At 35.7% G+C, this 27,018-nt stretch overlaps 1 protein-coding gene across 1 annotated transcript in view; it reads right to left on the minus strand.

Moving 5' to 3' along the window:
- LOC126770698 (uncharacterized) overlaps positions 1-27,018 on the minus strand; it is a 234,614-nt gene that overhangs the window by 63,534 nt on the left and 144,062 nt on the right. Inside the window, exons 5-6 of the mRNA XM_050490200.1 lie at positions 23,293-23,433; positions 7,176-7,357 (exon numbers count right to left, since the gene is read on the minus strand). Of these exons, the coding sequence (XP_050346157.1) occupies positions 7,176-7,357; positions 23,293-23,433 (323 nt within the window). The remainder of the gene's footprint in view (positions 1-7,175; positions 7,358-23,292; positions 23,434-27,018) is intronic.

Genomic DNA, 27,018 nt, shown 5'->3' on the forward strand with positions numbered 1-27,018 from the left:
TTTCTAATTCCAGGAATTTTTGGAGTCGTCTTGGGTCTTTTAACCGACGCTGAAAAAATGGAGGAGGTTCTCAATTCGGTTGTATATTTTTATGTTTATAACCTCAGAACTCCGTCATTTATGAACCGATTTAGAAAAATCATGGTTTGGAATTAGAATTTTGTATGCCGCCGGGTTTTTTAAAGACTTAATTATTTTATGCAAGATATAGTATCTGGCAGACTTGTACGGTGTGGGTTCGTTTTTTGCTTTATACGGAGCACAAAAACATCTCTACTACGTCTACGGACTGGATGAGATAGTTACTTTTGTTAACTTATTTTTACTTTAACATGAGTAAAAAGTATAGACACATTAGTTTATAAATATTTCAACGGTTTTCACTTCGTTAATGAGTTTGTTATAACTAAAATGTTTTTATCTCTTTAAATAGAATGAACATACGCACAAAAGGTACGAATATCACAACTCACATATGTTAATGAACAATTACTTTCACTAGAAAACAGTATTAAGTACGAACCATTTCACAAAGTGACTTCTAAAGGAGTCACAGACAGAAGTTGGGTTTATTTCATTATCCTTTATAACCGACAGGCAAAGTGAACAGAGGAACCATTTTAATATATTGTTAACTTTATAAAAATCTTATTGCCTCTTATTAAAATTATTCTTATTTGAATATTCTTGTACAAGTGTAGTTCTTTTATTTCGTGCTAGCATTAAAGTAAAAGCCTGAAGATGTCCCACTGCTGGGCTACGACCTCCTTTGGAGAGATTTATAGTTTATATCACCACGATTGTCCAGCGAGGTGGATACGCTTGTGACAGATTTTCATTCCAAAAATGCAGTTTTCTTGACCGCTGAGAACAAGACGAAGTATAAACATAAATAAAGTAGGTGTTGCTTGCCTCAGTTTGAACCTAGAATGATGAGTAAACATTCACGTGTTTTAACCACTGGGCTCTAGCATTATATCTGAATTTCGATTATTTTGAGACAGCCCGAATTCGTTGTTTTTCTATGAGCCGTGTTAATGAGTGCAGTGAAAATGCTAGTCTGAGGATGAACCTATCAAAAACGAAGATCATGGTGTTATCTAAACATAGCTTCGATGACATTGCTATCATTGTAGCAGGCCAAAAAATTGAGAGGGTGCGCAAGTACAAATATCTGGGGACATGGCTTAATGACACCTGGAGCTGTGAACAGGAGGTAAAGACTCGCATCCAAATAGCTCGAAGTGCCTTCTGCACGTTGAAAAAAGTACTATGCAATCGCAGACTTAAGATCCCTGTGCGCATACGACTCCTACATTGTTACATCTGGCCTATACTTCTTTACGGATGCGTGGCGTGGACAATTAAAGAAGACCTCAAAAAACGTATAGAACCTTTCGAGATGTGGGCTTATAGACGTATGTTGGCCATTAGTTGGACTCAGAAGGTCTCGAACGTGGAAGTTCTGCGACGTGTCAACCAAAAACGGCAACTTTTGGAGACTGTCAAGAAGAGAAAAGTTGCATATCTCGGACACGTGCTTAGGCATGAAAGATATGAACTTTTGCAACTGATCATGATGGGAAAAAATGCCGGAAGGAGAGCTGTTGGGCGCAGAAAAAAGTCTTGGCTGTGCAACATCCGTGAATGGACGGGAATCACGAGTGCCGCCGAACTCTTTCGCCTCGCGAAGAACAAGAAGGAGTATTTAAAGCTGACTGCCAACCTTCGCTAGTCGGAGTGGCACTCGAAGAAGAAGAAGAATAAAAATATATTATTATATAGAAAGCACTATGGAGGATATAAAGGATTTTGTGAAATTTTGATTTAAAAGGAAATTGTAGCACAACATATCGTACTCGAACAAAATACAAATCTTAGGAAGTTATAGTACCTGATATTGACGACAATATGAAGTAAATATATAAATATAAACATAATAAAAACAAAACCATTACCGTAGAACACCTATATGAATTTTTCCCAGACGCATTAATACTTATTGCTGTAGTTATATACGCAGGCGCAGCATTGTAAATATTATGTTAGATTTTCAGTAAAAATTACATTTTTAATTCTCTCTTTGGTCATTCAAAATGTATATATTGTAATAACGTATTATGATGAAGCTTAATAGTCACGTCAAAATCTGTATTCAAAAATCAATTGTCAATTACGATGCGAATGAATGCAGACCGACTTTTCTGCACCTACCGCCTTTTGCTAGTTAAGTTTGATTTTTATTTCGTTCTTATTACTGTCTCTGTAACGCGTCTATCTAGACTTTTAATTTGTTTTCATATATGTATTCGCGTGTTCTCGCTATTTTATTAATGTCTCCCTACTGTTCTAAACAGTGTCCTGTAACTATTATGTCGTGTGTGTAATCTGTAATTTTTTTTGTTCTACGTGTGAACATAATCTTCGTTTGTGTGTACGTATATCCGGACATTTTCTCATCCTCTTCTTATATCCACTATCACACCTCTATAAATTATTTATAAAAAATCATTTAATTATTAGCTGTATTCGAAACTGTGCAAGTTTACCTTTGATTTTAATGTATTATAAATTCTTTGTACTTCCCGTAGTTTCATTTCTTATATAATATGCACCCTGACTAAAAACACTCTTGTTAACAGACATGAAAGAAACCGGGCGAGCGATGAAACTATGAGATAAGGGTAAGGACACATTGGTTTATTTTCATGTTAACGTAAGTTTTTTTTTTGAAAATTTTGTTCGTTTAAATTATTTTGATAAAAAGTAAAAAAAGCAAAAAACAATATGTACCTATGAGCCGTTATGACATTATTGCCATTTAAGGTTGAATAGTATTAGTTCAAGCGTCGTCGCGTCCGGAAATCGCAAATCATATTTTACCTACGTTGCCTAGGTTCTTGTGTTTGGGGGTGCATGTCAGTCACCTCCACATGGTGCACCCTGGGCAACGGGGTCGACAAGCAATCCGATGTTTTTCCAGATTACTTGTCGACCGCGGCTGAGACTGACGCGGCGGTAGTGTCACGGGCCGCTCCTGGTACTTCTCTGTTCAGAATAGTGGATTAGCGAGCGGCTTCGTGGCAACTAGGTGGACTCTGGGAACTAGGCGGAAAGGAGGAGGTTTTAGTGGGTAGGACGGTGGCCTTCTGCCCCGTGAGTCCCACATACCCGTCCCGGTCGTAGTCCGGGCGGGAGGCGTAAATGCCTTTTCTCCTCGAAAAAAAAAAGGTTCTTGTGTTTGAATTTCCTCTATTTTTTTAAAAATGCTATACTATATACTATACAACCGACTGATGGTTGTAATTATACTCTTAAGCTTAACTTATGTACATATATCCTATGTAGGTAAAAAATAAGATTTATGGAAATAAAAGTAAGAGTTAAAAAGACAGGAAATGCTTAAGAGATTTATTGCTGATGGGGGAAAAAACGTGAAATAGGTGAATAGCGTTTCAAAGAAAAGTAGCTTCAAAAATAATTTATAGATACGGCTTATTATTCGATACGAATGGGCGAACACAGGAGGTCACATCTTCGAAATACGCCGGAGTTTACAAGTAAGCAGTACTCACACTTCCCCGAAAGGCGTTTAAAGCTTAAAGAGGGAAGAAAAATTGCACGCGTGCACAGTAAAATGCTGCGCAGTTGGTTAGATTTCCTCGAGAATAGCCAACAAGCCGACATGACAGTACTTTTAAAAATGAAAATCTTATTTTCGGTATCAAGTTCTTATATAAGAATAATTTTTCACTTTTTTTAAATTATGACTAAAATTCAGAAAAAAATTATAGAAGACGTCTATAAACAAGCCTTTACAATAAGTTTGTAAACAAATATAAAGCAGACCGCGACGACCAGGGGCAAGTCATCACAATATCAAAGAAGGTCACTATTCTGGGCGTGAAGTCCTTTTAGGTAGGCTTGTAATACTTAGAATACAAATATTCTATTCTATTCTGGGATTCTAAAACTCACATATAATTATGAAGAGTGTAGGTTGTGAAATAGGGGATACGTTTTGATTTCATTTAAAATGGGCCTTTTATTATCGAAGGTGAGATGCTTGTGGGTTGTAACCCGGACAAACGTCGTTTATTTTAATGTGCTTATTTTGTGTTTTTAATTCCTGCTCAACGGTAAATGAAGAATCGTAAAGCAATGCTGCATAATATGTATCTACCAGCTCGTATCTAAGCAGCGTAGTGGAATACACTTCAAACATTCTCCTCGAGAGGAGAGCAGGTCTTTAATCAGCAGGGGCTTTTTCTCTCTATATTTATGTAATAAAATTATAATAATTGTGATAAGATAGTACTCAAGCGAATGTGTTGTTTGTTAGACTTTTGCGCAACTTTATAAATATCCGATAAAATTGATTATTTCTTTGTATCAAAATGAAAATTTAAAATATAGCATATAAAATTATATTTCAATTAATTTTAAACCGAACTCATATATTATTTGATTTATAATTGCAATATAATTATTTAAAAGTTGAATCTCAAATAAATATAGAGAAGTCTAATAATTTTAATTTTCTTTTTTTTTTTTATATATTATCATGCAAATGCTTACAACAAAGTTTACTCGACTTATATAGTACAATTATTAAAAAAATCAAAATGTACTAACTTTTACAAGCACTTTTCAAATCGACATTTTATCAAAAGCTGCTTATGATTATGAACAGCTAACATCGTTTTAAAATGTACATTTTAACGAAGAAGGTGAAGATCCAGTGAGACGCACCACTGAGTAACTGTTCATCAATCACATTTAATTAGTAATCCTTTTTATATAATTATATTTTACTGGTGGTAGGGCTTTATGCAAGCTCGTCTAAGTAGGTACCACCCACTCAGCAGATATTCTACAGAAAAAATATAAATGTTATAAACACTCAATTCAAAAAGTTTTTTGCGGCCTTACTTGTAAACCTTGCTTAGCGACTGTCTAGTTAAACACTTCTCTTTCTGTTATTATTGTTTTGAAAAAAGAAGACACAGCATTGCTTAACTAATCAGTTGCTAAACAAAGTTTATAAGTCAGGCTGTAAATATTCAAATACATCATTATAGATCACTGTGGAACAAACTGAAATTGATGTATGCGGTCAACGTTCGTGATTTATCAGATACGCGATATTCACTGTTATAACTATAATACACCAATAGTGGTCCCCCATTGGTCGAAATTCGGCCGTAATTCATTGCTAGTAAATGTGTGATTTAAAATGAAACTTGATATCATAGAAGTATAGAATACAAAACTTTTTTTTAAATCCAGTTGATTACATTTCAATTTCGGCGAGGTACAAACCTAAACAACAGGAAATTAATTATCAGTTACAAAGCTTTTATTATATGATTTATTAATGCTGCTCTGTGCAATCATTTTCAAGTTACTTGAAAATACGAAGAAGTTGTGTAATTATTGTAACGAAAAATCACTGAATTTAAATATAAATAAATGTTGCATTATTTCTTTTACACGAAAGCCAAATCTATTTATTTAATTAAAAATTGAATAATGACAATATTACCCGAGTAACTGAGGTGAGAGACTTGGGGATATACCTAGACAGCAAATTAACATTCAAATTCCATATAGATTATATAGTTGCCAAGGCATTACGAATGCTTGGCTTTATACTCAGGGTTAGTAAAGATTTTAAAAATGACACAACCTTTGTTCTTTTATATAATTGCTTTGTCCGTTCATTGCCGGAATATGGTTCTGTAGTCTGGAATCCACAATATAAAACTTATATTGTTACAATAGAAAAAATTCAACATAAAATCGTTAAATATCTTAATTCTAAATGTTTCACTCTGGATCAAAATCCGCCGAAAAAATGATTTCCTTACTGCATCGTCGTACACTGCAAGATCAAAGTTTTTAATTTAAACTAATACATAACTTGAATGATAGTCTATATCTTTTAAGCAAAATTTACTTTAGATGTAAAAAAGTGAAGACACGCAATGGTGCTTTATTCCACTTACCCTCCACTTGAACCAATTATGCTCAAAACGAATTTATATATCGCTCTTGTAAGAGCTACAATTTTTTTGTGAACGAGTTAATTGTTGTATAATGTATGTGATGTATACTGTATGTTTTCCCAATTATAATTAAAAATATAAAAACAGGAAAAATTATGATCAACCAAATAAAACCATGTTATTATTACAATAAAAAAAACAAAAAAATATGCGGACTCCATTTCTTAGTTTAACGTGTATTGACATTGGCAGTATGAACGTAAATTATGATGAATGTTTTATTTTATTTATTATATTTTGTGAGCCATATTTTAGTTTTCTGCACTCCATCCATATCACACTTAAACTTCAACAATGCCATACTCCACACTCCTCCGTGCGCGCAATGAGCAATTCATTAAAAGGAGTACAAAGTTTTTTTTCAAGTGTTTATTTTAATATAAATTATAAAATAAAGGATACAAGTAACATAACAGCGTATCACCGTAAGTCGGTTGTTCAGCGTAGCAGATATCAAAGCGGACAATTCACTGAATTCAAAGATAAAGCTCATGAGAACGGACGAGGGATATCGAAAACAAATGAAATTGCCGAATAGTCGAATGACATGCATTGTTTGCTTAAACACTTCGAACCGAGAGATAGAAACGATCACTTTTACGGTGAACTATGATATCATTTCGAATTTGATAGAATTAGATATTGGTAGTGCTGCTTTACGTGGTATAAAATGATAGCCCATTAAACCCAGTTACTCTAAAATAAAAACGATTCGTTACGCTTGAGTACGGTAAAGATATCTAATCGAGGTTTCCAACTTTTTATTGAATCACGACGTAATGGTCATCTTCATATATTTACCTTACTATTCGTTATTCGTAGCAATTTGATCCGTAAGTAGCATGCCAATAGCTTCTGAATTACGATTATTAGACAATTTTACTGTTCAATAACAAAACGAATCGGCTGTTGAGCTATTTTTTTGATTTCTAACAGAATAACAAACAAACTCAAAATTAATAGCACACGGTCGTGAGTCCGAAAGTGATATGTGACGTTGGCTGACATTGATAATTATACATAAAAATATGAATATTGTGTATAATATAATAAATATCTTAACAACTAAAAAACTTAAATAGTTTGATTAAATTTATTGATACTTACCGGCTTGTCCTCTCTGAGATTTTGCTCGCCGGCCGACCGCGGGGGAGACGAGGCTCAAGGCCCGATCAGCTCTCGGCAGCTGTAGCGTGGTAGGACTTGGCTCGGAGTGTCTCGCGCAGATTGCTGCTTCCACCACAGAGTCGATGCTGGCTGAGCGAGGTAACTGTCCTCCTGACTCACGTCTGTAACAATCATTAAAACCTGGAATTTATCTGAAGTTTCTAGAAAAAAGAAGTATAATTCCCTTATCCTTATACTTTTTTTTACTTGATAAGCTTAAATTATCCAGGATTCAAATATCAAACGCGGCTCACGAAAATAAAAAAAAAATGTCTTCACCATTCTCGAAAAACATGGCACGTAAGTCATAACTATCATCATCAGTCGATATTTTTAGAGATCCTTTCTTAGTGTGTCTACACTAGCTTGGTGAACATTGAACGAGGTTCGATCGCATAGAAGACGAACAATTGGATACGACTCCGGCGCCATCTATTGACTATTTAACGTTGATGGTAGCACGTCAGAAACCTTTATGCAAGTGTCATTAACATCGACGACAAACTTGAATTCAATCGGATGAACGAGACGAGAAAGCATATAATACGAACAAAAACATGCTAAGCAAACAAGAGCAAATATATTACTTGGGATATCTACGTTTCAGGATTAAATGTTGATGAGAGATATGGAACTCATTTGTAGTATAAATATTAGTTTGCAGTATTGATACCTAAAATGTATTATATTATTTCATAAGCATGTTCGCGTCACGGTATTTAATGCGACTGAATTTGCAAACGCGACGGAAATGTGTAACAGGAAGAAGTGAGAAGCGCGCGCTGTGTCATTTCTATGATATATACGTTATTAAACGTTACATCATTGGCGATCTCTATAAAGCTCCTATATACATTTATATTGCTGTTTTCAGTTTGTGTGTGTGATTGAATTTCAGCCAATAAGGGCCACTTAGGTAATCATTAAATATAAATTTTGTTATTTTTGTTTATAAAATGGTATTCAAAAGTTCAAAAGAAGAGCAAAATAATAAAAACCGATATAATAATACTTATAAGCTGAATGCAAAAATATAACATGTTAAAATAAAATCAATCGTGCAATAAACTCATAATAGTTTTCACGCTTAGCGCTAACGACTAACGAGGTATAAGAAAGTTTGAATTCAATTAAAATGCAAATAGCGACACCTACCGCTCAGCGCGTACGGCGACACAAACGGTACCCGTGCTCCGGCGTTAAGTCGGGAACCGCAATTGTTTTCAAACAGCTTCCATAATTGAAGAACTATTTAAAATTTATAATTGTAACGTCGTGCGAAATTAAATGAAAATTGTGTTTGCGTCGTGTGAAATTCAAAGTTAAATCTTAATTTTACCAAAACTATATTACCATTCCACACGCATGCCCATAACATTACTAAAACAGAAATAATCAAATCACTAACTTTTCACCAATATTGTGTAGGTAACTAATTTTCGAAAATACTATAATTAATTCAACGATTGATTGATTATAACAATATTTTTTTTTTTGTGACTTTTAACAATTTTAACAGTGTTGCTATAATCTTTAAAATTAAAAGAAAACGTATCGCCGTCGATATATATTTCACTATAAGAAACATAAAGCCCCTATGAACTGGAAATCAGTGTATTTACTGTTTGCTCACTTGCCCTTCAAACCAGTACACATTAGTACGAAATATAGCTGTCTGGTGGCAGAATATGTAATGGGTGAGTATCGCCTGCCATCAAGTATCAAATATTGCCTTGCATGTATTAAACGTATAACATTAGAAATACGTTTTAACAAGAGGGCATAAAAATATACGAGTAGATAGACATAATGTTTAGAAAAGAATGCAAAAGTTTTATAAATAAAGATTCTCAATCTATTTTATTACATACAATTGACAATATCTTTCAAAACGTTAATATACAATGCAAAAAAAAACATTAAAAAGGACTCTACTCCCGAAGTCCTTATTGATTCGTATTGTTATTTAACTGTGTAAGTTCATATGGAAAATAAATCTACAAACGAAAAACACAGCGATCTTAGTTAATTTATTAAATGTAATAAGTTTATAAAGAATTTATAAAATTATACTTCATAAAGAAAAACACAGATATATACTAATATCTACCTGTAGCTAAATATCATGGTGATCTAAGTAATGGATCAAAACTTGAGTTAAGGTCAAGTTGCGGCCCGCGCTCAAGTACGAGTAAGTCGACGAACAAATTTAAATATTTATGTTTAAGGACTCTTTGATCGTGGTAAGTTTCTACATTTTTGGTGTCGTTCCTAACTTCTAAAAGGAGTGCCGTAAAACAATTTGTTTTATTTTTTATTTTTATGGAATAGGTAGGAAGAATGAGCATATGGGCCACCAACGCCCATAGAAATTGGCATTGTAAGAAATATAAACCATGCCAATGCGCCATAAACCTTGGAAACTAAGATGTTATGTCCCCTGTGCCTGACGAGCTTGCACAAAGCCCTTTTTTCTCGCAGTGGAAGCCTTCAGAAAGGTACCCGGGTCCTACGGGGGTAGAACCAGTTATGTGGGATTCTTACCCACTAAAACCACCGCGATGGCCGTCCTCAGCACGGATCGGAGAGGCTCCCGTGCTTTGCTCCGCTTGTGGCTCGGCGGAGCTCTCATCAGGGGGCCAATCTCGCCCCCCCCGCAGTCCCCGCTAGTTGCACAAAGCCTTATCACTAGTAAACCGTTTCGTACCTATTTACTTTTGAATTTGAAATGGCTCCATATGCAATTTCTAGGCCCAAAACTATTACTATTCTATTCTAAGCTTTACGTATGATTTATATGGAAAGCGGCTACGGTGGCATTAACTGATTGCATTGCATGTAATTTATACAAATATGTATTTAATTTTTAGAAAAAGTAAATATTGAGTTTAATGACGCGCAGTGGTCAGAATTCGACAATAATCATTATTTAGTAAAAATTTGAGGAAAAACATAATTATATCTTTCTTATCTCTTTCTACCTTATCTTTTGCTACTCTTATTTCCAAGATTTTTATTATTATTGACACTGAAGCTCGTCAATAGCTATGATACCACAAAAAAAAAATCGATAGACAAACAGGATATGAAGTTACTGAACAGGTTTGTTATTGCCTATTTGCCAAATATATATTATATTTTCTGTTAATATTATTGGAGAATAATAATATAAGGCACTAAAAAATAATCTCCAATAATATGTTATTATTCTCCAAAGAATTATATCACAAAATCCAAACACGATAACTGTTGGTTACAAATAAATTTTATTATTCTTACATAAAGCGATTATACCAAAACTGTTACTTAGTGTGCTAGTAATATGATTGAATATACTTTATACTTATAAAATTATTTCCCAATCAATAAATATACAGTTTACATAATTATATTATGACTACTCGCAAATTTCACAAAAAAGATTAAAAGACGGAATATAAAAGTAAATCGTATGCGTCCTCATTAAATCGTATCTATTGCGAAGGTTGATAACTTCGAGACTTATTTTATATTGCTCTCTTTTACTCGGAGACAAACGGCACGTATCGGATAAAAAAAGTCGGAATTTTTGTCATTGCTAAAAAACGTTTCGACGACAAAAAGTATCTCAAAATGCCATGAATTCGAATGAAAACATTCTTCTATTTTCCTCTCAACATTGGCATTGAAAGATTTTAATTCATCTCTCCATTTCGCACAAAGACAAAGGTTTTTGGCGAACAAACTCGTAACTCAGCACTCGTCTCTCTTCGGTTATTTGGGTCGACCATCACCGACGTGGACCTATCTTTGGATTGTACTTTCAGTGTGAGATTGATTATTCAAAAAATTGCAAATATTATGTTTATATTTCTTTTATAATGATAACTTCACATTAAGCCCAGTAGCTAGCTTTTAAGATCTCACAAATTTATTGTTTTTTTTTTGTGTTGTTTTGTGGAAGTTTTATATTGGAAAGAATCTGTGCTGTAGCGGATTTTTCTTCCGATCGGATATTGGGAGTTTTGAAATAAAGAAGGCACTTATGTTTTGAAATCGGTCAAGAGAACATAACAAAATAAATAAGTTGTAAGGTAAAGTACTATGTGACAATATCAAAGATTATTAGTGAAAATTAAAAATTGGAGTCTTCATGCTATCTGCCTTTTGATATAATAATTGTACTTGTAAACTTATCCATAATAATAACTTATATAAAGTACAATATTTGTGAGAAAAAAGTATTTCATTGGATTATATAAAGTGCTGCTGTTCGGTCAAGTTCGAGACGACACCGTCACATATTATATTTATTCTTCCAAAGGCAAAGTAATATTGAAAGCGCCCGCGGCGAGCGTTTGTGAGGACCAATGTAGCTTTGTCTATTCCATTACAAATTATCAATATTTCTCGTTATCAACTCGCCGCTAATATCGCCACTCTTTTTATTGTCTAAAAAAATTTAATATCGTTATTTTGTTATAGAAACGTTAAGACGTTATTCTGTCCCAGGATGTTGTTTAATTTATGGAGTCGGATCAAACTCTGATGGCCTTTAAAATTTGGGTTATTTTCACTCCGGTCGCTTGTTATATCTTGCTTCATACATTGTCATATTATTTGACTTCAGCATTGCTATTCTGTACGAACGCACGTCGTATCGCACTCGTGAAAGGCATTGATAGCACGGTATCACGGTGATAATCTTTTTTAAAGAATAATAATTTATTTTTAAAATGATTTTAGTAGTTATTACAATACATTTTTTGACTTTTTACGGTTGTGTTCTGCGGCAAATTTTGATTTTGTTCTCACAGAATAGCCCTATAGAGTGAATACATTTTTGTCACAAAGCATTGGAATAAAGGTAATCACGCGGGCTTATTATCCACTAGAACAAGACAAAATACACAATTTACAAAAGAGGACACTAAAAATAACATTGCTCTCAAAAATAAGAGATAAATTTAAACAAAATGATAATGAAGAAGTGTTCGAATACTGTAAAGTACTGTCTATATACTATGTTATTAACATAGCACTTCAAATTTTATGCTGATGACTTGAAAATTTACCGCGTAATAAATAATGATTTAGATAAGCTAATATTGCAAACGGATATAAACTGTATTTGTGATTGGTGCCATTTAAATCAAACCTACCTCAACCCCATAAAATATTTTTACATAAAAAAAAATTCGCAAGGTTATTTCTGATACGGTGACATATATCAATAATAATTCAACTATCCAAGAAGTAATGAGCATTCTTGATCTTGGCGATATACTTGATAGTTCACTAAGCTTTAGGCTACATCTAGATCATATAATAAAAAAAGCGTCAAAATTATCTGGATTTATTAATAGACAGTTAAATATATTTAAGCAACCGAGTGTTTCTATTCTTTTAATTAATTAAACTTAGTTCGAAATATCCTGGAGTATTGCAGTGTAGCGTGGAGCCCTTGCTATCAGGTTCACATAAATAGACTTGAATATTTTCAAAAGAGATTTTTATATCACCTTTTTTACACCGATAATAAATGTCTCGAACTTAAGTCGTATACTCAGAGATTGAATTTTTACAGAGCAAGCTCACTTTACACTCGAAGGAAAATAAATGATATCATCTTTCTATACAAGCTAATTAATTCATGGACTTATTGACTCGTCCGATATCCTGCAATGCATACAGATTTCCATTCCTCGTCCAAATAGTCGCATGCGATATTGTATGACCTTTTGTCTTCTAGGAAGACAAAAGAGGACGGTATAAAGAGACGGTATAGAGGTCCTACCTCTAGAACAATTTTACTTAGCCATTCACCTTTATACCGCATGTGTTTCTCTTATAATAGTATTCGTTTTAATTATGATATTTTTACCGACAGTTCTATAGCCTCATTGAAAAAAAGTTTATAAAAACTGTTTCGATAGTTTAAATTGTTTAGCTATTAAAAAAACTTATAAGCTTAGGTATTTTTTTTTGTTTAATCAAAAGCGCATGTCATGTCTATATCAAGAGAAATGTAATCATTTGAATTTTTTGGTTGTCATTTTGTTTTGTAGACCTATGAACATAAAATTAATAAATTAATAACATAATTATATAGGATATAGACATTTGAGGTGTTTGATTTGAAAATGTTATCAAATATGAGATGTGAAGAAGTCTAGCTTTGCGATTGCTTAGTAAGACTTGAATTCAAAATTCAAGTAGAAGATGATTCGAGATGAATTTAGGCAGCCCACGGCTAAAAGCCTCTTCAATTATACATCACGCTCTAGGACATACAAACTCCCGACGCGAAGTTAAATTTAAAAGTTAGAAACTTCGATCATCTGGGAGTGTTTGCTTGAGAATTGTAAATAATATATTATTTATTTTGCTAGATCGATGTTATGTCTGACATACATAAATACTTATTATTAATAAAGATTAATGCGTAAATAGGAACCACTCTACGCCCAGTCTACAAATATTTCGTAGCTTAAACCATTATTATTGGAAATACGGTCCACGCGACTGTGTTTACGTTCGTTATGGTGGTCTATAACAGTATCCGAAATCAAATACAGCATCACACGGAGCAATATTCTGTAAGCGTGCAACAGAACTACAAATTGAATGATACGCTTGTCGAACCTTAGTGATCTAAATAATCGTTAGCAATTAAATTAATGCTCACACGCTGTGTTGAAAACATGGAAAACTAGTTTTTATGATTAGGTATTATTCCAATTACTGTCTTTTTATTTTTGTTTTAGTAAGTTGTAGATTTTTCTCAGTTAAAATGGTATCATTTATCATATGTAATAATTTTATATTCAATAAAGTCGAAACTGCTTACCTTGATGTTATTCGTGTGTAAATTTACTTTAAATATGAATACGCACGCAATCGAAAATAACAAAGGCGCCTTTTTATAAATAATATTTACTTTTTAGCTTCTTCAGACAAACGATAAAAAGTAGAAGGAAAATGTTCAAAGACTTCATGTGCCTTTGTGATTTTGCTTAAAATCTATGCTAAGAGAAACTAAGTTTTATTAATTATTTTAATATAATAAAGTTTTTCACGTATGAATTCCAGCACAGCAGCTTCGAGAAACCCATTCTCAACGTGAGGATGTCATTATGATAATGTCCTTCTAATCAATTTCGGGCACGGTGGCCAATCTCAAGGGATACCAGCCTTAGGACCCATTATAGCGCACAAATGAGTGCACAATTATGATTAATATATACATAAAAAAAGTTATTGGTCAGGGGAAATTATTGTTAGATGAAATGTCAGATAAACAATAATAATATATAAACCCGCAAAGCCGCAATAGTTAAGCATTATGATATTATTCGAAGTCCATGATTTACTACACCATTCCACCGGTTAATGAACTACCTATTTTATTTATAGATGTCTTAACACAGTCCATAATTGTTAAGTTAATCAAGAGTTACGCCTCAGAAGCCAATTGAACACAAAGCTTAATTGGCAATTATAGGTATTTGGGTCTAGGGGCTTGGGTTCATATCTAGTGTCATTACTTTACAAATTAATTCTATAATTAGACATCACGTTTTCCTTAATTCTCAAATATGTATTACGTACGTAATTATACCATTATCATCATTTACCTGCACTTGTCGATTTTTGTCACACGAAACCTATAATGGAAACCATTATATAGATGGTGAATTTCTAACAACATTAAATTTCTAAAATAGTCTTTGCATCTGCTCGATCGGGGAGTAGGTACTCTAAATGCTCCTAAAACACCAACCATCTGGCTACTTGGACGTTCAAATCGCTATCATGGAAAATGGATCACCTAATAAAATGGATTGTCCATTGAGTCACATTTGTCTTTTATTGGTGGTACCAACAACAAGAATTCTTCAAGATATCTTCTTGCACAGTGTTTTTATCCGTGCAGTGACGGAGAAAGAATACATTTCACTGCCCCTCTCTTTCCCATGGGTGTCGTAAGAGGCGACTAAGGGATATCTGAGCGACCATCTGCTCATCTGGTGGTAGGATGCTAACATCCGCCTGGCTTGTTACCACCGTACGCATGGTGAAAAACTCGTGAAGTGGCTTGCAGCCGCGTTTCGAGGTCAGCCAGCGTACAGCCAGAGCCCGAGCGAGTATTGCCGCGATGGGTGTTGGTCCGGTTGGAGACGGCTGTTGAACCAATGCCGGGGGAAACTGTATTGACCTGCCGGTCAGGGAGACCCGAAGAAACGGCTGTTCCGCTGGCCGCCCGTGGCATAGTACAGGGGCCCGAGCGTGCCTAACCAGCTCGTGAGGCTGCCCCACCAGGCCACGCATAATCTCGGGGTGGACCGTCGTGCCGGTTGGTGACCGGTAGGTGGGGTCCCGGCGGCCACTTCCGGGGGGGTTCGGGGGCCCTTCCGTCCGGCGGGTCAGTGTATTTTTCCTTTTGGCAACCACTTGGGGAAACACGCCTCCACACTTTGCCCATCCCTATCGTGGCAATACATCGCTCGCTTCACGTCTCTTTTCCATTTAATTTCTCCCAAATGGCGCAACAAAAAAGAAATAACGGTCGTACAGCGGTGCTCACCCCCACCATACCCTCGCTGTTTGAGGTCGAGTTCTCTAACATCCGAGGACTCCACACTAACCTCAACGCTGTCCACCACCATCTCGAGACAGCACGGCCAGCAATGTTGTTTCTCACGGAGACACAAATACTCCGTCCTGCCGATACCAGCTACCTTAATTATCCCGGCTACACGCTTGAAGAATCCTTCAAAGCGAAAGCCGGAGTATGCTTGTTCGTCAGGACGGATGTTTGCTGTCACCGACTGCGCTGCTTGGAGGACCCCTCCTTCTCCATGTTGGTGGTACGTGTGGACCTGGTTCGTCAGAGCCGAGTCTACGTGTGCCTCTACAGATCCCACAATGGTGACTTGGAGACAAGCCGACTATTTGACCATCTTAGTCGGGTGGCAGATGCTGCGCAAGAGCAATTTCCTAACGCGGAATTGGTGTTTTTGGGGGACTTTAATGCTCACCACGAATCCTGGTTGAAATCCCTCAAAACTGACCATGCTGGAAGGACTGCTCATGCTTTTGCTCTCACACATGACTTGACCCAACTGGTTGATCAACCCACCAGGATCCCAGACATTGATGGGCAAGCACCTTCTCTACTGGACCTTCTGCTGACTTCTCACCCGGAGGAATATCAGGTTGTGGTTCAGGCTCCTCTTGGCTCTTCGGATCACAGCCTTATTTCTACCAGAGTGCCACAGGCCAAGCTGCCGCCACTAGCGGTATGCAAACGTCGCGTTTGGCACTATAAGTCGGCGGATTGGGACGGTATGCGCGATTACTATGCGTCGGTCCCTTGGAAGGAACGTTGCTTCAGTGGGAATGACCCGACAGCTAGTGCCGCTGCTGTTGCTGGCGAGATCATGCTGGGAATGGAATACTACATTCCTAGCTCAGATCTCGTCAGTAGGAGTACGCGTAACCGTTGGTTCACTCGTGAATGTGCCGATGCTGTATCAGCTAAGCAGGCGGCATATCGCAAGTGGATCAACGGCCGCATTAGCGGGGCATCTAACATTGACTCACTGGAAGCAAACTATAATAAAAATTCCAAGTCCTGTAGAAAGGCATACACGAGAGCGGATGCACAGCGCATTGTACAGATTGGTCATGACCTTGTTTCGCATCCTAGGGGCTCCCGTAGCTTCTGGCGTCTGACCAAGTCTGTGCAAAACAATTTCTGCCAACCTTCGCTGCCACCGCTCAGAAATCCGGACGGATCGCTAGCTCACAGTCCGCAAGAGCAAGCTGATCTCCTGGCTAAACTCTTTGCCGACAATTCCGTCATCGATGATTGTAGTGCACTGCCACCTACAATACCTGCATGTGGCCATACGATGCCTGACATTAAAATCAGGCAACGTGATGTGCGTGCGGAGCTGCAATCACTTGATGTACGGAAAGCTAGCGGTCCCGATGGAATACCAGCCAAAGTGCTGAAGAAGTGCGCAGCGGAGCTGTCTCCTGTGTTAACGCGCCTGTTCCAACTTTCTCTCTCTTCGGGAAGTGTGCCGGAGGCTTGGAGAAGAGCTAATGTGCAAGCGGTTCCCAAAAAAGGGGATCGGTCTGACCCGGCAAATTATCGGCCAATAGCTATCACCTCAGTACGTTGTAAGGTGATGGAACGGATTTTAAACAACCAACTGATCCATTACCTAGAAGATCACTGTCTAATTAATGATCGTCAGTACGGGTTTCGACCAAAACGGTCCACAGGTGATCTTCTAGTGTACGTAACACACCTCTGGGGTGAAGCTATCGACAAGCATGGAGAATCGTTGGCTGTCAGCCTCGATATCTCCAAGGCTTTCGACAGGGTCTGGCACAGAAGTCTTCTCTCCAAGCTACCGGCATATGGTCTGCCTGCTCAGCTATGCACCTGGATTGCCAGCTTCCTACACAAGCGTAGCCTTCGTGTTTTAGTAGATGGTTGCGCTTCACAATTCTATGTAGTGAATGCTGGGGTCCCCCAGGGATCTGTGCTATCTCCCACACTCTTTCTTTTGCATATCAATGATATGCTCTCCCTTGGGAACATACATTGCTATGCAGATGATAGTACAGTGCATGGTGGATACCACGGACGCGCAGTGGCTGGGCGGGCGGAAACTGAGGAGAGGCGGGAGAATCTTGTCATTGAACTCGATAGGACGTTAGATCTCATCGCCAAATGGGGCTCTGATAATCTTGTTGAGTTTAATGCCAAGAAAACACAGGTATGCGCTCTCACGGCGAAAAAGTCAACATTTTCCCCTCTTCCCTCCCTCTGTGGTACTCCGCTGGTGATGCAAAGCAAAATCGCCATGCTGGGGATTGACGTTCGCTGCGACCTTAGTCCAAGGGATTACATCGAGGCTGTTATAAAAACAGCTTCACGGAAACTCGGAGTTCTGAACAAGGTGCGGCGCTTTTTCACGCCACAACAACTGTGCCTGCTGTACAAAACACAGGTACGGTCTTGCGTGGAATATTGCTCGCACCTTTGGGATGGCTCCGCTAAGTACCTACTTGAGGCCTTGGACCGGTTGCAGCGACGTGCCGTACGCATTATTGGCGACGTAAAGGTCACAAACACCCTTGAACCTTTACAATTGCGTCGTGACATAGCAGCACTGAGCGCTTTCTATCGACTGTATCACGGCGAGTGCTCTGAGGAATTATTCTCTCTAATTCCTGCTTCCCCCTTCCTTCTTAAGTCCACGCGAGCTGGTTCTCGATGTCACCGCCTAACTGTGACATCAATTCCATCGCGAACAAAGAAATTTGGCAACTCCTTTCTTTGTCGCACTTCCAAAAAATGGAATTCCTTACCAGCTCACGTATTCCCCTCCTCTTACAACCCGGGTTCCTTCAAACGAGGCGTGAAGAGGCATCTTGCGGGCCGGCAAGGCGAAGGCGGCTAGTGCAGAACGTTTTTCCCGTCTATACTGGCCGTCGTCGCGTTTGGACTCTACTACCACTTACCATCAGGTGGAGTAGAGTCATTTGCCCTCCCGGCGATTTAAAAAAAAAAAAAAAAAGAGATTTAGGTCGATATTATGCTTGGTCAATCACCTTCTAAATTGAACAAATCGGTACAAGGTTTAGTCGTAAAATATATAAAGAATGGCTGGTTTCAAAAGCGCCTGCACAAATCGCCGGTAATAGTAAACATTTATTTAGTAAATGTTTTTATCTAGACAAAGTATTTTTTCCAAGACATAGCCGGAATGATTTCAAGATCGTTAGCTTTTGCGATAATGACATAGATTCCTATTTAGTGCTACTAAATAGAACGTATCTTATCTAAAACCATTTTACCCAGTGGCGTTGATAGATCAGCTGCGTAAGAAATTTCATTCCGGTTAAATGTGGCCGAACAAATGACTTTATGTTGCTTGTCAGTTGCCAAGAAAGTTAAAAATAATAGTTTTACGCTTACAATATTGTTCATTTATATTATATGAAAAACAGATCTTGTATCGTATTGTTCCTAATTGAGTTGAAACTTCCTACAGCATCAAAGTCCATAGACTGTAGTCACCACTCATCACGTGACCCATTTGACAGTCTGTCTACCTATTTGAAATAAATAATAAATGTTATAGAACTAAAGGTCTTGAATTATATTTTTAAATAATTCTCCTCAACCTATTGAGTTAAATTTTACATTCATTTTTTACGGTACTATATAATATTATAACGAGGTTTTTATTTTTATCGCTAACAAATATTTGTCTTCAGGGCCACTCTCATCGTCGGAACGTCTAATATTGTATTATGTATTCCATTATACAGTTTAGAGATAAGTTAATGAAATGTGTTTATTGTTAAGTTTCAATTGTTATAAGCATCCTTTGTATATTTAAACAGTCGGTTATGAGGTTGTGTTTCAACCAAGTAGTTGACTTTAGTTTGTACTTTGTGGGTATTTGAAAGCATTCGATGTTCCTCGCATCTTTGTTTATTAACATAATATTGTAAGTTCAATATTTATATAATCTCATTATATCTGGATGGTATAAGGAATTCATACAGCTATGGAAATCCAAAAATCACTCTAACTATTGAACTTTTGAAGCAAGTTAAATATAAGTTAAAGGGTTATGTGCAAGCCGGTCTGGGTAGGAACCACCCACTCATATATTCTACCACTAAACAACAATACTTAGTATTGTTGTGTTCCAGTTTGAAGGGTGAATGAGCCAGTGTAAGTGCAGGCAATGGGTAGAAGGAACATGACATCTTAGTTCCCAAGATTGGTAGCGCATTAGCGTTGAAAGTAACGGTTAATATTTCATACAGCGCCAATTTCTAAAGGCGGTGGTGACCACTTAGCATCAGGTGACCCATTTGTTCGTCCATCTACCTAATATATACATACTTTACAAAAACAATGCGGTCTGTGTCCCTCGTCAGGAACGAAGTTCTTTGCGAAAATTTTCAACTCAAACGTGTCTTAAAACCACACCGATAAGCGCAGTCATCCTTTACTTAACTCTCTCTAATTTGTATATTTTTTACGCTTAGCATATGTTTTTACTATAATTTCTCTGTAATATATGTAAATAGTGAACACTCGAATCATATGTATATTGAATGTATGTAATATGTAAATACTTGTATTAAGTTATATGATTTATTAATTTACTTTTCTATGTTTTCATTATTTACACTTGCTGCAGTTTCAGTTTCTCGACTTTCCATCATAAACATGCGATGAAGACACGTGTAAATCACAACGAAGTCCCGAGTAAAGATATTTACGTGTATAGAATTGTGGTTACATCGTTGACCGTTGACCGCACAGGGCGCATGTTGGCATTTATCGCCAATAGCTCTCAAATATTGATCTTTTTCTCAAATATTTCTTTTTGTTTTAATTTATCGTTTAAATTTATTATATTTTATTTTTATAAATGTAATTTACATTCTAATCGTTATTAAAAATATTAGACCATTATTTATCAAGCTATTAACATTTAAATTATAGTAACTTTTAATAATATTTTATGATTTTTGTTTCTTGGGTTTTTTTTTCTAATGTGTGCAGATTTTCTGATAGAAAAACAACGTTTGAATTATTATAGATACTATTTAATACCAATGTTCTTCCAGCCCTGTCATCTCTAAAATCATCTATTTTTTTATTTATCTATCTCGGTTATAAAAGCATTTTGTCGTGTCATGGATTAAAAATAGTGAACGTAAATCCTTCTGGACCAGCATCACATAAACTTAATCTGAAAATCGGATCTTCTGTAATTCCATTAAGAAATCTTACCCCACCTAAAATCTGCATTGGACTCAGATTGCAAGTGAAAGCTTTGCACAAAAATATTTTGCTCGGAGAGAACTCGTTTCCTCGTTTTTAGACATGGGGTGCTCGAACATAAATTCTCTTCTCTTAAACCAGTTTGAGTCCAGTAGGTTTAGTTGTAAAACGAATGCTTTCGATAGTTTTCACAGCGATTCCAAACTTTGTTTTTCTTGAGCCATTTGTACACAGTTTATCATCGATATTGAAACGATATTTTATTCGTTATAGATAGATATCGAAATATTTTCTAAAAGTGATCAATATTGTCAAGTGTATGTATGAAAAATTTAATGTGATTTCGTTGATTTCTATTATTTCTCCTAATACGGCAATAGTTAGTCCCTCAAAATCAAAGTTAAATACAAAATCTTTATTGAAAGCAACAGGGGGTCATAAAACTAATGTTATCAAAGTACTTAGATAGTGTTTTGGGGCTTCCTGACTAAGAGGATGATATTTTTAAAAATTAAAAACCTTAAAGCTTTTTGTAAGTCTAGTCGCAAGACATGTGTTTGTCATATTAAAAATAAAATTATATTATATATAGGAGTTTAATTTAAATTAATCGTTCCCGTCGTCTGTCGTGAAGTCAAAGCGCTGGTTCCGAGATCGCAGCCTTAACATACATATTATTGTAGAAATATTTTATGACAGCCATTCAACGTACCAGTTTATTCTCCCTGCATACTTCATTAATGTTATCGTTGTACGTTTTCACGCGTCTAAGATAAATGGCGCGATATATTTCCAGTAGCCACGACCCCATTGTGTCAAGAGACGAAACTTATAGAATCCGGATAAACAACTTGATTACGGATACGTTCTTTATTGAAACTGTAAGGCGACCCCGGTACAAAATATCCGGTTGCAATGTATTTAATACCTACTACATTAATTAGGAATAATGTGTCAGAATATAAGACTTATTCCTTTACTTGAAACATTGTAGATCTGTTGTCATAAGTTATTCGATTAAAAATAGCGTTGCAACGGTGTACGATACATTTTTTTTATTGCAGTTCGAAAATGATACGCTAACTGATTTTAACGAGACAAAACGGCTTGTATAAAATTTAGAAGCGACGCTTTCGCGCTGTGATCGAACGCTACACCCGGGATTCAAATTACACGTTCCAATTGTTATTTGTTACAGCCGTTGAATAATAGGTGAAAATGACGCTCCGGAAAATAGTAATTGCTAACAAACTATGAATAAAAATATCTTATTGCAGGTCCAGCCACGCAAATTTAAGTAAATTACAATATAATATAGTTAGATGATTTCTTTTCTATTTACATCTCTACAACAGCCTTGTAAAAAAGTAGCGCTCTAATCTCAAACAGACATTTTGTTGGTGGGCAGAAATGTCATTAATTGATTATAAGCGCCACTTGTAAGAAGTGGTTACACTTCCTACAGTGCCAGTATCTATGGGAACGTGAACATACCATCAGTAGGTCCATTTGCCTATATATCTTCCAAAATAATTAAAATATGCCAAAATTGAATTTGTAGTAGAGTGTAAGGTAGTGTGACAATGAATATCTAAACAACATAATCACTGAAATTATGTTCAAACAGTAAACTAGCGTGTGAGTTAGCTCGGATGTTACGGCACGACTGTTGAAACATCTGGCGGTGCTCAGCGAGGATTAGGTGATGTGTGTTTGAATATACAGTACAACTCACAGGCATTCATTAAAACTTGCTAATGAATGGCCCGAGGAAACACATTCGTTTCAAGTATAATAAAATGGTTTATCTAACTTTGCCTCATACACATTATCAAAAGCGATCGTTTGTGGGCGAAAGATAAAACACATCATGTTAGTCATAATATGAGTTTTCGGCAAAATCTGAAGCTATACAAGTTAACCATTGAGGTATTAAAACAATATATTTTAATAGCACTAAGGTAATTAGTTGACTCTGGCTATAACAATACAAAGTATTGATGTTTGGAGGTGGTAATAACTGAGTGACTAAATGATAAGTGGGTGACGCTAGTACCACGGCATACATGCTAGACCACGAGTAAATATGTATCAAAGAAATATTGTAATAAATAAAATTGTTAATAAAAATGTAATAAAATAAATAACTCCTAATTTTAGGCTTAGGATAATATTATTAAAGTCGAAGCTTGTTTTAAGATAAAAAAGTTAAAACTAGCAACTCATATTTAGACCGGTACGTACCTTTCCCAACTGAGTCGGCGTGGTGTATCAGCGCCGGTTTCTTCCGGAGTCCCACGCACGGTTTGAGTGAGTAAGCGCGCAAGTCGAGACCCACTGCTACTCCCGCCTGCGCTCGACACTGACCCGCGAGGTGTTGGAACTCTAAAAGATTATATTGAAATTGTAATTTTTAAGTTACGTTTCTTTTGGTTGGTATTTTAACAGTTAAAGTTCTTAACAACCAAATGAAATATTTATAATAAATATTATAAAGTCATAGTCACTTGCCGAGTTACACTCGCTGTTTTTTATACAACTGCCTTTGAACCAAATAAAAACTCTAACTCATATCTACCTGATTTTTATAAAACGCGTTAACATGTATTAAAACTTTGTAAAAAACGAAAATATCTTTATTAAATATCTAAATATAACATTAGTGCTTGTGTAAATTTACTTGAAACGCTGTCACATAGCGTCATCGCACACAATCTTACAAAAACACTCTCTAGAGGACAATAGTGCAGAGAACAATGCAGACTCCTTGCACACTATTAACGTTAACTATAAAATAATGTTATCATAAAACTCATTTTACAGAGGAGTACTCTTTCGACGCGTAACGTTAGTGATGAATAAATTTACCCTAAGTGGTCCAGAAGTCAATTATACGCTAAAGCGATGACTTTGTCATTCCCTTTGGTGCATTTTTGTATAATAATTTTTTTTAATTCGCTTGCATTTTCAAAGCGTACAAGATAACTCAAGTATTCTATGTATTATAGATAATAAGAATGCGATTCATCTACAGAGACAATACGCCGCATTTAATAGGTTTATATTTTATCGAGTTATATCGGTGACGTGGTCTTATTATTCCTTGTAAAATAATTAAAGTTTTCCAGAATCAAATTAATATTATAATTAACACATATATTTTCTATTTATTTAATAAAAATTATTGTAAGGCATAGTTTAAATCAAGTATTGATTGTGTAAAAATAAATACACATGTCACAAGAATAAATAATCATAATAAATATATAATATGAAGGTAAATATTTCAAATGCTAAAATTCGAAAATAAAATCGAAAAAAAGAACCTCAACCCTTCCTAACGACAAATAAACTTTCTACTGTTTTATTCTACAAATGTCCGTAGAATAGCGACGGACGCAAAATCTTGAGTTACTGAAAGGGTGAAATTTTGCGGTAAGGTTTTCATCGTTACAATAAAGGAAATAGACCAGATAGAAGAATTTGTTTTCTTTGAAGATTTTGCATTTTCTCGTACTCATAATCCGATGGTACGGCAATCCGACACATCTCAGTTCTCTATGTCGGTGGTGCATTGGCGATGTAAAGGAAGACAAATCTTACTTACAGCGCCAATCTCTTTGGGACAGGTAGCCACTTACCATCAGATGGCTCTTTAGCCAATTATCTACCTATCTTAAAACAATAAATAAAATAATATTGGCACAAGAGACAAAATATCTTAGACTTTTTGGTTAATCATTACTTGACAACGTAACAAGTGATTCGTAATTGTTGGTGTCCAAGGAAGAAGGCGACCTCTCGCCATCAGTTTGCCCATTTACAGTACAGTAACAGTTTGTTAATGTCCCTCTGCTGGGCTAAGGCCTCCTCTCCCTTTTTAAAGGGAAAATATTTAGAGCTTATTCCACCACGCTGCTCCAATGCGGGTTGGTAGAATACACATGTGACATAATTTCAATGAAATTAGACACATGCAGGTTTCCTCACGATGTTTTCCTTCACCGTCAACACGAGATGAATTATAATCACAAATTAAGCACATGAAAATCATCGGTTAAGATTCACGCGCTCTAACCACTAGGCCAGCTTCACTTTTAAAATATAATAATCGATCCATCCTAAATCTGTACACGACGTTTGATATAGAAATTCGTCGCGATGACTTAACATTAATATTTATAATTTCATTATGGATGCTCAAAACTCAATTACATTAGCGTTCCAATTTGAGGCTGTCACGACCACGTGGGCTTACTGAAGTCATATTAATAATCCGAACACAACCCACTTCACTATCCCTTATTAGAAAACTTGAACGAATACGCGAATGTTAAACTTTCTTCATTAACTTCGAAAAGCCTAGTTCCACTAGCATATAAATGTAGATAACCTATAACTTTAATGTTTTATACATATTTTCTGTACATATTTCTTTACTTCTTCACGATTTTTCTTTTGTTAATACATACATATATAGATCATTACACGCAGACTCAGGACAAACAGACATGTTCATGTACACGAATATCTGTCCTAGGTGGGAATCGAACCCACAATCTTCGGCAAGAAAGGCAAGCATCCATCAACCATGCCAACCGCCTCGTCGTCGTCGTCATCATATGAGGGATCCAGTGTTATTACGAGAACAAGGCGCAAAACTTATTAGATATCGAGGTTCAGAAGCGCCTGTCGAATGGAATCTCCACAATATATAATTATAGTGGTCTATTTATCTTAATGACGACATTTTTCTCGAACTTTGTCAAATCATTCACATCTTTAAAATTTCTAAACAGCTCACAGTCAGTTTCCTAATGTCTATTAAAACTATGTTATTTAATTATGTCCTATCACTAATTCGTCGGACGCAAGGTATCTTAATTTTAACCGAGAACTGTCTTAATAAACTTGAGTGAGCTTAGGATATTTTAAGACTACGATTATAAGACAATGTATAATAATTCCTTTTAAAGCTACATTTTCACAGGAAACTACATATTTTCTCTTTTCTGTTATGTAGCCCGAATATCCTTGCATTCCTTAAGAAGTATCTCGAGCTCTTGTACTCGCATGGGAATAAGATAAGGTCGTCAGAAACCCTGTAGCCTGTCAACATTCTTCAACAATTTTACAAGAACAATATTTCAATGTGCAGTGATTGAGTTATGACGCGGTCTATCTTTGAATATAAAACAACCTTAATCTATATTCAGATTTAAAATATTGGTATAAGAAAATAATTTAAAATGTTGTTTCTAACATTCGATTTTGGAATATAGTTTTTTTCTCATATAATATTTGTTGTTTCTATTTCATTGCATCCATTTTGTGTATTATTTATATTATGTCAATATGTGTTAAGTATTTTTGAGTTGTAGATATAAATAATAGCACTACCCACCAAATATCAGTTTTTTTTTAATTTAAACCTAATTTGCAGTTTTGTATTGCATAGTATATGTTTCTTTACCTCGTATTTTATAATGATTGGTTATAATTACGAGGTGTATAATGAAGTTCAAATAAAATATACCAATTCTTAGGAAAAAAAAAACTATTTTATAAATGTACACCCATGTATAAAATACAGCGTGTCCTTTTATTAGAACCATTTATTGAACTCAACAGCAACATATTTATATTACACCTTTTTTTATTATCTTATGTACTCTGACCTTATTCTTAATAATTACGTTCGTGTAGATACTTAATAATGTAATATAAAGTTTATGTCATTTACGATACTTTATGTTGATAAATTATATTTTATCCTTAATTAACGCTTTTTACGATTTATTGTTTATTTTATCGTATCTGTATTATTGCATGTATCTCATATACTTATATATTAGAACGTAATTATTTAATCAATTACTTTAGGAGACAGTGTCAGTGATCATTTTTGTTTTTGTGTTTGGTGTGTGAACGAGTTAATTGTTGTATAATGTATGTGGTGTGTACTGTATG

Source organism: Nymphalis io, chromosome 9 (genome assembly GCF_905147045.1).
Source record: "Nymphalis io chromosome 9, ilAglIoxx1.1, whole genome shotgun sequence".
NCBI classification, from domain to species: Eukaryota; Metazoa; Arthropoda; class Insecta; order Lepidoptera; family Nymphalidae; genus Nymphalis; species Nymphalis io.